The 12,585-nt window shown below is 39.4% G+C and overlaps 1 protein-coding gene across 1 annotated transcript; it reads right to left on the bottom strand.

Annotated features, from left to right (window-relative positions):
- Positions 1 to 5,797: 5,797 nt before the first annotated feature.
- LOC129153103 (uncharacterized) lies at positions 5,798 to 7,950 on the bottom strand. Its single transcript, XM_054732011.2, has 2 exons — positions 7,123 to 7,950; positions 5,798 to 6,726 (listed from the first exon to the last, which is right to left on the bottom strand). The coding sequence occupies exons 1-2, from the start codon at positions 7,948 to 7,950 to the stop codon at positions 6,400 to 6,402; spliced, it is 1,155 nt and encodes a 384-aa protein (XP_054587986.2). The 3' UTR covers positions 5,798 to 6,399.
- Positions 7,951 to 12,585: the final 4,635 nt, after the last annotated feature.

Genomic DNA, 12,585 nt, shown 5'->3' with positions numbered 1-12,585 from the left:
AAGGATGCCCATCGGTACACTTGGTAGGAGTGAATTCATGACCTTGGCTGTGTCATGCACTCTGGCACAGTGTCAAACAGAAACAGTTGTTAGAGGGGAGAAATGGTTCTTTCATCACGTTACATTCCTGAACGGGAGTGTCAGAGTCCCCCCCCCCCACCCCCCACCCCCCGACAGAAAATAGTGACTCACGGCATTCATTTGCATTAGAGACCACAGTATATGGAATGCTCTTTAAATTAACAGCAAGTTTGTTATAACTAACAAAGATTTTAGCAGTAGACTCCTATAGAAGAAGACACTGTTTAATAACTTATAAACTACTTGTTTATCTGTTGTTCCTGCTTCAAACACAAATTACCATTAGCATAGCAGCATGGCAGCATAGCTAACAAGTACAGGAAGGTGGAGTCTGATTAGGGCTGTGTGCATCCTAAAAATGCTGCATTTGAAGGCTAATTATGTCACAGCAACATGACTAAGGCCCATTTTGAAGTATTTTATGCTTCTCTGCAGGGGCAGATACGCCTGTGACCCGAACAAGCCAAGCAAAACAGGTAGACAACCCCCATATCTTTCTGAAAACTTATTCATTGATTTAGGTCCATTATACTCTAACCCAATTGCATCCAGGGACTTGAAACATGACACAAGGTGACCTGACCAAACATTTGTGATCATCTGGGCAGGGGCGGCGTTAGGCCCGGCTACTTTGGCTGAAGCCCAGGATGTTTCATGAAGAGCCCCGGATCTAAATTACGGAAGTAACATGCAGTACCAAAGTTCAACAGAGAGGGAGCAGCTGGCAGTAGTTTGTATACAGCCTGCTTGAGCCTCCACCACTGAAGAAGAAGCCCTTCAGCAGCCGGTGTCGGTACAAGATCTGCTTGGGTGCAAGATCGGCTCGGGGTCCTTCGACTGCCGATGACGTCAAACCCACTCGGACAAAATACACTACACATCTATACTATTGGTAAGAATTTCGCAGTTTCGTTATTAAAATACCGTAAATCCTCCAATACAGGCCAGTGTCATGTTCTGCGGGTGGAGGTGGCAGACCATGTGTGGTGGTGGGTTCCAGGAGGCAGAACCCACAATGAACCGACAAAGACAACAACCAGGAGGGAGGTATAAATACACAAGGGAATCAGGAACACATGGGCAGAGTAATCAGGGACAGGTGAGAACAATAAGGCTAATCAGGGTAGGAGAGACACAGTCAGGGAGGCCGGGGCGGATCATGACAGTACCCCCCCCCCCCCCCTTAAGGGGCGGATACCAGACGCCCACAAGCCACAGAACACAGGAGACACAGGGATGAACGAAGACCAGAATAGGACACACATGACCAGGGAACACAGAAGATGAGACCAGGGAACAAACACAGTCCGGGGCTGCGGAGCAAGGGGCTCTAAGATCAGGCGGCACTCTGTCTTACGACCACTTGACTTGACACCACGAAGTCTTGAACCACGACGACTTGACCTGAGACCACGAAGACTGGACTTGACCTGAGACCACGAAGACTTGACTTGACTTGAAACACGAAGACTTGACTTGACTTGAGACAGCAAATGTGATCACTTCTCTCTGTTAACCCATAATAAAGACATTAAAGAACCAAACTTCATGAATGTTTTTTGTGACAAAGAAGTATCTGTTCCAATCACTCTATCAGAGAAACATCAGAGTTTTAGAAATAACGGGACACTCAGTAGAGCCATTATATTATATTTTTTACAAGTGTATGTAAACTTCTGACCACAACTGTATATGATGTTGTTGACTAGTGCGTGTGTGTGTGTGTGTGTGCGCGCGCGCGCTTGTGTGTGTTAAGCCCCGGATCTTCTTCAGTCAAAAATCCGCCCCTGCATCTGGGTTTCACCAAAGCATACACTAACATTCCCCTCTTCGAGGCACGGCAGCGTAGAGCTGCCACCCTACGCAAAATAAAATTGGAGCGATATCACGTTATAACATATTAACTTTATTGTTCTAACAATATAACTTATTGTTCTAACAATATAACTTTCACGTTTGTACAATATAATTATCACGTTTGTACAATATAAATATCACGTTTGTACAATATAACTTTCACGTTTGTACAATATAAATATCATGTTCATACAATATAATTATTACATTCGTACAATATAATTATCACGTTTGTACAATATAATTATCACGTTTGTACAAAATAAATATCACGTTCATACAATATAATTATCGTTTCACACGAAACGACACACGACAGAGAGCTGACAGATCATCTCCCGGAAACATGGCCTCAAACACAGACACCCCACTTCTGAGATTTTTACGGAACCGTGGTGTACCTGAAGACTGTCTCTTACGAATGCTACAAGACGGTGTAAGTGCTCTCTTTCAAGGAACATTTGTAAACTTTTAAGCAGGTGTGCTTGAAACGTGTGCTGTGCTATTTTAGTAAGTAACTTACTAGAGCCAAGCCAAAGGGATCACAATTCGCCCACTTTGGAGCACGTTTTGTTATTTAACGGCGTCTAAATCACCGTCTTTAAACTTAAAACGCCGAAAAAAGACTGCGGTCAAGTGAGCCGTCGTTCGTCTGGCCGTGGTCAAGTGAGCCGCAGCTAGAATTGAAGTGCGCGTTTATACGGTAGTTTACGGTAACACCGTCTGCAGGAGAAGAGCTGAGTTGAGCGACAGAATGGGCTGAAATCAGGATGACAGAGCTGCTAAATGTGCCTTTTGATACACACATACTAAGTACCTCAAGTACTACCAATTACTACTAGGCTTTTCTTAACTGTCCGTTTACTAATCTTTGTAAAAACACGAACCAAGTTGGCTTTTACTTTGAACTCTCCTTAGCTAAAAAAAGGAAAACCCGTTTCTTTACGAGTTCTCATGAGGGCTGATTTGACCAGGAAAGATATGTAAAACATTGATTTAGCTTTTTCCAAATGAACTGAGCGTTTAATTTTCTGTAGAATAAATGATGTGGAGCATCTAATAACACTGCTGGCACAGATTGAGGATAAAAATAATAGAATTTCATAGAATGGCATGACAAATCATTGTCATAGCACAAGTAAAAATTACATTCAGCTTCATTAATTAAATGTATTGTGACTGGCAGTAGGTGTCTCTTTGTAAAGTAATAAATGTCTCTGTTATTTCAGATTGATGCCACAGTGATTGATTTCATGGATGATAAGACCCTGTCTGGTTACATCCCAACATATGGTGATAGGATAGCTGCAAGACGGTTCTGTTTGGATAATAATGATGCAAGGACAAAGGAATCAAGAAAAAACTCATTTCTTGAACAATTGAAGAAAAAGATGGGCATCGATGAAAATGGGAAGAACCCCGATCATGAGGATAAGTTATCTTGTAAGAGAAAAAGAACATATGCACAAAACAACAAATGGGCTCAGAAAAAGACTAGAAAAATTGAGCTGGGCTGGATCCATGAAGGTAAGCAAGTGAGAAAGCGCAGAGGAGGAGGAACAAGGACCTTTGATGTTCCCAAAGACTCCAAGAAAGCTGACTTATTACAGTATGCCAAGGATCTTTTCTTTCCAAATGGAAAAAGCAGATTTGGAAGATGGGATGTGTTCAGATGTGATGTATTAGACTATCAGGAAGAGGCTGTACTTGATGACGACATCTCAGTTGGGGAGCTCTACTCAATACTTAAAATGGGAATGTTGAGATTTTACTTGTGCACAAGAAGACTTTCTTATGAAGATGAAGGCGAAGAAGATGAAGTTAGTGATAGAGGGGAAACATGTGAAAATGTGACACAACTGACTGACTCACATCAAGAAGATGAGGAAGCTTCTCAGACTGTTGTGATCTTGTCATCAGATTTCAGGAATTCTGGTGAAGAAGCATCATCAGACACATCTGAGGTAATGATTGGTCCCTACCTTGGAGAACCTCTGGCTTGTCACCTTGATGACACATTAATAGGTGAAGCAAACCTGCAGTTAGAAGGAGATGATCTGGTCATCACATCCATTACATTTCCTCAGGCAAGCACTCCAGGCAGTTATACAGATACACCTATAAGCAATGAAGCAACGAGTTCTTCTGCATCATATGAAGTAGTCTGTGTCACCATCAAAATCCACAGGGTTAAAATTCTGGAGGAGATGATCAACCAGTTCAAAGATACAGCACTCCTGAGACACCCATTAAAATACACCTACATTGATGAAAAAGGAGCAGATGCAGATGGTGTATCAAGAGATGTGTATGCTACATTTTGGGCAGAGTTTGTTGACAACACAGCTGAAGGAGAGGAGTTCAGAGTGCCATCACTGTCTCCTAAATGGCAGGAGGAAGAATGGAAGTCCATCGGTAGAATTTTACTGAAGGGATTTCAAGACCATGGATATTTCCCTTGTCGCCTTGCCCCTGTTTTCACAGTGGCACTTATCTTTGGTGAAAATCAAGTTACAGATGATATGTTGTTTGAAAATCTCCTCTTATACCTAAGCCAATCAGATCGGGATTTAATAACAAGAGCTCTAAAGGAAGATCTTTCAGAAGAAGACAGGGATGAACTTCTGGATCTCATGGATCGCCTGGATGTATCAGTCATCCCAACGCAAAAAAACTTAAAAAGCATTCTTCGGAAAGTTGCTCACAAGCAGTTGATCCAAAAACCATCTTATGCCATGGAGAAAATTTCATTAGTTGCATGTCACTTTCTAAAAGAAGCTTTCCAAAGCCCACAACATGTCCTACAAATGTATGAAGATAAAAAGCCAACAACAAGAAAGCTTTTGAAGTTGCTCACTGCATCTCCCATCTCTGAAGCCGAGAAGCAGAGTTTCAGATTTCTGCAGCAGTACATCAGAGGACTTGATGATGCAGGCCTCAGAAAGATGTTCCGGTTTGTTACTGGGTCAGATGTCATCTGTGTTCAGAAAATTGAAGTGCTGTTCACACCTGTGGATGGACTGGCACGACGCCCTGTGGCACACACGTGTGGCCCCGTTCTGGAAGTACCATGGACATACACGTCCTACCCAGAACTACGAAATGAACTGGATAACATTTTGGCAGCCAAAAACTGTTATGAGTTTAGCATAGCTTAAGGTCTCTCATGTTTAAAACCCTAGAAACAAAGAGTTGAAGAAACAACATGGTGCTAATGTGTTTGTTAAGCCCACCTCCGCAGTGAATACATTATGAAAAATGAAAGAGCTAAAATTTCAGGAGATGTTTTATTAGTAACCAAAAAGGCTTTTTATTCTCCATCATCAAAATGTACATTTCAGTTTACAGTTTCATACATTAAAGCTTTACTGCTCGAAATGAAGCATGCTCAATCCGTTCATACACTATGAAAGTTGGGCAGTGTTTATAATGATAATGTTTTCATGATCTGACAAGGTTTCAACAGGTCTGTTTTATAAAGATGTCTGTTACAGCTCACGTTTTTTAGTAATGATTCAAGCATTACTATTAATTATTTTCAGGAGTTTTTTTTTACTGTGTGCCAGTTATTTGATTTAGAACATATGTTCAGGAAGTTCTTAACAAATTTGCATGTCAGTCTGTGGATTGATGCAAAAGTTGACTGGAATAAGATACACAGAAGATAGCCATTGGCAAAGTTAATTATGTAGCTTCTCAAGAGTGCATTTTTTCTTCTTGAATTCAAATAAAAGGAAGGTTAATATCTAACAACGTTTGTTTATTGTTCAATAATTCTGAATCGTAACATTAACTGTTCAAAAGTTGATAGCAGTTTTATATATGTTTATTGAATCTGAAACACAGATGTCATGAATATCAACTGTCATGTTCAGAAATTAAAAAAATGGTTACTCATCAATCTGAAAATAGAAATCAGATATAGCAGAAATGAAGTCATTAAAATGTTTTGAGAAGACGAAAGGTTAAGGTTCTTCAGTGCCTTTTTCCATTGCCACTGATTGATTAATTAATTTATTTTTGACTATTCAATTACTTCAAAGTTGTAATTTGCATTAATAAACATAGGTGGCAAAGGCTTTTGATAAAAGGAAACAAAACCAAGGAAATTCCCATGACTGTTTCGGAAAATCATATAAAAATGAACAATATTGTTTATATAAAGCTGTGAAAAGACAGATTTGAAAAGATAACATCCCAAAATCAATCAGATTACCTTTAGTTTTAAAATCTAACTTCAGAAAATAACATTCTCTTGTTTTTTCAAAAAAGGAAGCAGATAACATATCTTTCTCTAAATTTGAATTCTAGTTGTATCATTTACTATAGGACAAAAAGTATCAAAGAAACTAAACACAGGTGGTGATCACATGTACATTTGATCACCAATGATATCAATATGGTATAAATATATGCAAATATGTTGCAATACTTCCATACATTCCAAATGTTTTTTGAAGTTTATAAGTCCTTCAGTATGTAGGCTCTCAGGAAGAGATACAGTTCAATGGCTTCATCTGCTGTGCTTGGTGGAAGTAAGAAGTTCTCTGACATTAAAAGGCAACACAGGCTGAATACTGTTTCATCGCAGGTATATGGTCCTCTCATTTGGCATTCTTCTTTACATGCATCCACTGCCTCCTGAGAAACCTCTCTCAGATGATCATGTCCTCCAAAAAGATGTGGAATGGTGTACATAAGAATTGGACGTCCACTTGGAGCAATTGCATGTCTGCTTCTGCGGATGATATGGGTGTTCCACAAATGCACAACTTGCTGCAGCTCCTCCTGTAAAATATTAGCAATTTAAAAGACCCACTATCAGTAAAATATCAAGATTTTTGGTTTAGCATTTTAACCCACAAGCATCACATGCAGCCAGTCAGGGAAACGATCAGATTTTATGAAAAAAATGTACTCATAATTACGAATAACAGTGGCGCGAGCAAAATGGAGTTGTCAACAATGGAAGCTTTTTTAAGTATGACCAGAACATTACCACAATAAGCCTGGTCTTGTATATACACACACACACACACACACACACACACACACACACACACACACACACACACACACACACACACACACACACACACACACACACACACACACACACTTACACACACTCACACACACACACACACACATGCTTAGCGGGTAAATACAGGCGTGGTGGCCTACCTCAATGATGTTCAGGCAGGTAAACAATATGAGCTGCTTGTCCAAGAAGCATCCAGAGAAACAGTCTTTGTCCTTTAGTTCCTGGAGACGATTCATCCAGTGCTGAGCGTGGTGCCGTCTCAGAAACGCCCACCAGCCTTCAATTCGCTGATTGTGATTGCTGGACCCAGTGATAAAACAGTTTCTGACATTTTGATCCTGAGTCCATCGCAGGAATCTCTGCATCTCAGCCATTATGACATTTTCTGTTCCTAAATCAGAGCGAATCCTTGCAGCTGTGCCCATCCTCTTCTCAACTTCTGTGATGAAATAACCTGCGATGACTTTGGGGTCGTTGTTTGTTGAATAGGCATGAAGCCAAATCATTACTCTTGAAAAGCCATCAATCGCTCCATTTATGCAGATTCCAAATGGTTTTAGTTTGTCATAGGAGTCAACATGCCACATGAAATTCGGTCCAGGATTAACATACGTGCGGCGCGTTAGGCGATTTCTGCGTCTTTGCGCAACCCCATGAGGGTCAATATATTTCAGTAAATGTCTCACAGTGCTCTGCGTGACAACATAACCCGCCTGAATGCAGTTCAGGTGGTGTAGTTTGTATCCATGAAGCCTCCCGTACCCCTGCAGTTGATCTATGAGAAATGCAGCAACCTCCAGCGGATCGGAGTCATTCTTCCTCCTGTACAGCCCCATGCGTTTTAAGTTCCTTCTCAGCGTCCGCATGCTTATTTCAATACCGTCCAAGCTGCTCATCAAGAGCAACATCTCTCCGTGCCTCATTCCAAGCATGAAATAGAATTTAATGAGTTCCGATAGACGAGACATTTTCTCACTCACTCAAAACGTGTTATTTATATATATTGTACAAACGTGATAATTATATTGTACAAACGTGGTAATTATATTGTACGAATGTCATAATTATATTGTATGAACGTGATATTTATATTGTACAAACGTGAAAGTTATATTATACAAGCGTGATATTTATATTGTACAAACGTGATATGTATATTGTACAAACGTGATATTTATATTGTACAAACGTGATATTTATATTGTACAAACGTGATATTTATATTGTACAAACGTGATATTTATATTGTACAAACGTGAAAATTATATTGTACAAACGTGATATTTATATTGTACAAACGTGATAATTATATTGTACAAACGTGAAAGTTATATTGTTAGAACAATAAGTTATATTGTTAGAACAATAAAGTTAATATGTTATAACGTGATATCGCTCCAATTTTATTTTGCGTAGGGTGGCAGCTCTACGCTGCCGTAAGCTGGTTACTAAAGCATATTATGGAACAAAATATTTTGACCTTGAACAAGTTTCAGTATGTTTCACTGTCATTGCTCAGGTGTACAACGAAATAGCCTTTGCACTCACTAAAGACAGCTCATGTAAGGAGGTGGCAAAATATGAGTAAAGTAAGATAACATGGCTAAAATAGATGTCACACACACACTCTCTCTCTTTATCTCACACATGCACACACACACACACACACACACACACACACACACACACACACACACACACACACACACACACACACACACTGTTACAGCCCCCTGCGTTTGGGCTGAGGAGGGATCTTCCTTTGTTCATCCTGTGAGGTGAACCCCATGTTCCAGCAAAATTCCCCCACCAGAGGGAGCCATTTTCTGGACTCCTTAGGCCTGCTGCTGCTCCCAACAGGGCAGCTGATATGCATCAGCTGATTAAAGAGGTCTGCACAAACAGATGAAGAGCAGACGGTCGGGAAGAAGTGAGCCGGTGGAGGAGCTGTGCTGTGAATGAGAAGGAGTGGGGCGATTTTGTGGAAAGTGGAAGTGATATGGAATTGAGTTTTGGACAGGAACAGGTAAAGAAAAAGAGGGCATGTCGTGTTGACGGAAGTGAAAGTAGAAAGCAAAGGAGAGTGGTGCATAGCGATGAGGAAAGAGGTACAGAAGAAAGGAAAGAATTTAAAGTTATTTTGAGGTTTCGTGAGGGAAATGGGGTTCAGGCTCTGAATCCTGTGAAGTTGACGACGATATTGAAAAATCAAGTGGGTGACATAAAACTTGCTAAAGTATTGAGAGATGGTAACTTGCTAATACTGTGTAAAAGTAAAGAGCAGAGTGAGAAAGCCTGCAAATTGAAGGAAGTAGGAAAATGTCAGGTGATTAGTGCTAGTAAGGTGGGACTGGGAGAAAGAGAAGCGAAAGGGGTGATTTGGGGGATACCGCTGGAAATGTCAGAGGAAGAAGTCAGAGCTAATATAAAAGGTGCTAAGATAAAGGAGGCAAAACGACTCACAGTGTTCAAAGATGGAGTAAGGAGTAAGGAGAGAGACAGCGAGTATCCTACTGGAGTTTGAGGGGGAATTTCTACCTGCAAAAGTGACACTAGGGTACATAGCATACTCAGTGAGAGAATATATACCTAAACCGTTGAGGTGCTTTCACTGTCAGAGGTTTGGACATACTGCTGCAGTATGTAAAGGGAAAGTAAGATGTCCTAGATGCGGGGAGGATCATGGGTATGAAAACTGTGGAAGAAAGATGAACCCAAAGTGTTGTAGTTGTGGAGGAGAGCACAGTGTGACGTATGCAGGATGCCAGATAATGACTTGCAAATACAGCAAGTGAGAGTTAAAAACAAGATATCATATGCTGATGCAGTGAAGATGGTAACTCAAAGAACCGAGGATAGTAATGAAGGAATAAGGGAAGGATCTGACAATAGGAGGGTTTGAGAAGAGGACGGGGAAGTATTGGTGGATCTAAAGAAACTTGTTACCTTCATAGCTGGAGTGATAAATGCGACAATGGAGGCCAAATCAAAAACTGAAAGAATTCAAATCATCGTAAAAGCAGCAGTACATCATCTGGATATCAGCGATCTAACATGGGAGGAGGTACAAAGTACTCTAAGTTCTCAAGCCGGTCAGGACTTGGGAAATGCGGGGTGATAAATGTTGAGGGTTTTACAATGGAATGCACGGAGTTTAATAACTAATGGACAGGAGTTTAAAAGTTATATTGATAAGTCAGACTTTAAGCCTGATATTATATGTATTCAGGAATCATGGCTTAAAGTAGGGGTTGACTTTAAGATTCGTCAGTATATAGAAGTTAGGTGTGATAGATCGGGGGCAGTAGGTGGTGGGTGTGTGACATTTATTAAAAATAATGTTCATTTTAGAACTGTAGAGATCGGAAAAGAAGAAGAATTTGTAATAGTGGAGGTGTTCACTAATCAGGGGAAAGTTATTATAATAAATTATTATAATCCATGCAAAAGATTGGAGATTGAGGGAATAAGATCACGAGTTGGGATTAATGGCAGAGACTTAATTGTGTGCGGTGATTTTAATGCACATAGTACTGTGTGGGGGGGCTAGGAAAACTGATTTAAATGGGGAAATAATGGAACAAATTATGGAGGAGGCAAATCTGGTATGCATTAATGATGGCAGAGGGACTCAAATAGATGTTTATACGGGTAAAATGTCAGCATTGGACATAACTTTAGTGTCTAGTGAGTTGGCAGGTAATAGTGAATGGGAAGTACTAGAAGATACGATAGGAAGTGATCATTGTTTAGTTCTAACGACACTTTTCGAGACTAGAGGGATGACGGTGGAAGGCAGGGAAGGGAGGTGGATTTTTAAAATAGCTGAATGGGATAAGTTTAGAAATAATTGTGAAAAATGGAGGTCAAAAGTAGTGATATCAGATAAGGTAGTGGAAATGGAAGAAGTATTTAGAAGTGTGATAATTGAGGCTGCAGAATTAGCAATACCAAAAACTAAAGGTAACACAAGGGAGAGGAAGAATGTGCCATGGTGGTCTGAAGTCTGTGAGAAAACAATTAAAGCGAGAAATAAAAACCTAAAGATGCTACGGAAGACGCATAATATGGAAAATTTACTGAATTATAAAAAATTGCAAGCAGAGGTGAGAAGAGTTGTTAAAAAAGCAAAAAGAGAAAGTTGGAGAAATGTTTGTGGTAAAATAGGGAGAACTACGACGATAAGTAATGTTTGGGGAATGATAAGAAAAATGAAAGGAATAAGGAATGAATGGAGTTATCCGGTGTTAAAAGTAGGAGATGAATTTGCTGTAACTAATGAGGAAAAAGTAGAAGTACTTGTTAAAACATTTGTTAAATTCCACAGTATTGATAATTTATCAGAAGAAAGAAGAGAAAGGAGAGAAGTAACTAGAAGGAAAAATGAAACACAAGGGGGAGGAGGTGAGGAAGATAATATTAACAGTACTATGGATATGCCTTTTTCTTTGTTTCAGTTGGAACGTGCATTAGCTACAACAGGTGTGACTAGTCTAGGAAAAGATCAAATTTGCTATATAATGTTAAAACAATTAGGGAAGCAAATGAAATTGAAATTATTGGAGATTTATAATATGATATGGGAAACAGGAAAATTACCAAAAAATTGGAAAGAAGCAGTTATTGTACCAATAGTTAGGGTAGGAAAGGAATCAAGTAGTCCAGATAGTTATAGACCCATTGCATTGACATCTCATATACTGTAGGTAAAATAATGGAAAGGATGGTGGTGGATAGATTAACAGATTATTTGGAAAGAAATAAAAATATATCACAGTATCAAAGTGGGTTTAGGAAAGGGAGAGGCACTATGGATGCAATTGTTTATTTAGAAGCAGAAATTAGAAAAGCGTTGATTAATAAAGAGAGTTTAGTGGTAGTCTTTTTTGATGTAGAAAAAGCCTATGACATGGTGTGGAAAGAGGGATTGTTAATAAAACTTAAAAAATTAGGAGTAGGAGGACGAATGTATAACTGGATTGAAGATTTTTTGAGTGAGAGAAATATTCTAGTAAAAATAGGAAGTACACTTTCTAGGGGGTGTAAAGTAGAAAATGGCACTCCTCAAGGAAGTGTCATTAGTCCGATATTATTTACTTATATGATAGATGATGTGTTTCAGAATGTAGGGAATGAGTGTGGTAAGGCATTATTTGCAGATGATGGAGCAATATGGAAGAAAAGGGAAAATATCCAATATGTGCAAAAGAAAGTTCAGGAAGCAATTAAAATGGTGGAAAACTGGTCATATGAAAGGGGTTTCAAATTTTCAGTGGAAAAAACTAAAAGTATGGTGTTTACAAAGGGCAAGAAAGTAATGGAGAATTTATCATTTTATGGAAAAGAGTTGGGGCAAGTAGATAAGTTTAAATATTTAGGAGTAATATTTGATAAAAGGTTGATATGGAAGGATAATATAACTAAAATAGAGGAAAGATGCAAGAAAGTAATAAATATAATGAGATGCGTGAGAGGATGTGAGTGGGGGGCTAGTGCTCAGGCGTTAAAAAACATGTACAGTGCAATGATACGATCAGTGATAGATTATGGGAGTATAGTTTATAGTTCAGCATCTAAAACATTAATGAAACGGACTGAAATCA

Source organism: Nothobranchius furzeri, chromosome 2 (genome assembly GCF_043380555.1).
Source record: "Nothobranchius furzeri strain GRZ-AD chromosome 2, NfurGRZ-RIMD1, whole genome shotgun sequence".
Lineage (NCBI taxonomy): Eukaryota > Metazoa > Chordata > Actinopteri > Cyprinodontiformes > Nothobranchiidae > Nothobranchius > Nothobranchius furzeri.
This window is presented reverse-complemented; position numbering and strand designations above follow the sequence as displayed.

Excerpts from the sequence above, each read along its gene's own strand:
- LOC129153103 (XM_054732011.2), bottom strand. The coding sequence starts at position 7,950 with ATGTCTCGTCTATCGGAACTCATTAAATTCTATTTCATGCTTGGAATG. Across the intron at positions 6,727-7,122 it reads CCTGCCTGAACATCATTGAG|GAGGAGCTGCAGCAAGTTGT; the intron begins GTAGGCCACCAC and ends AATATTTTACAG.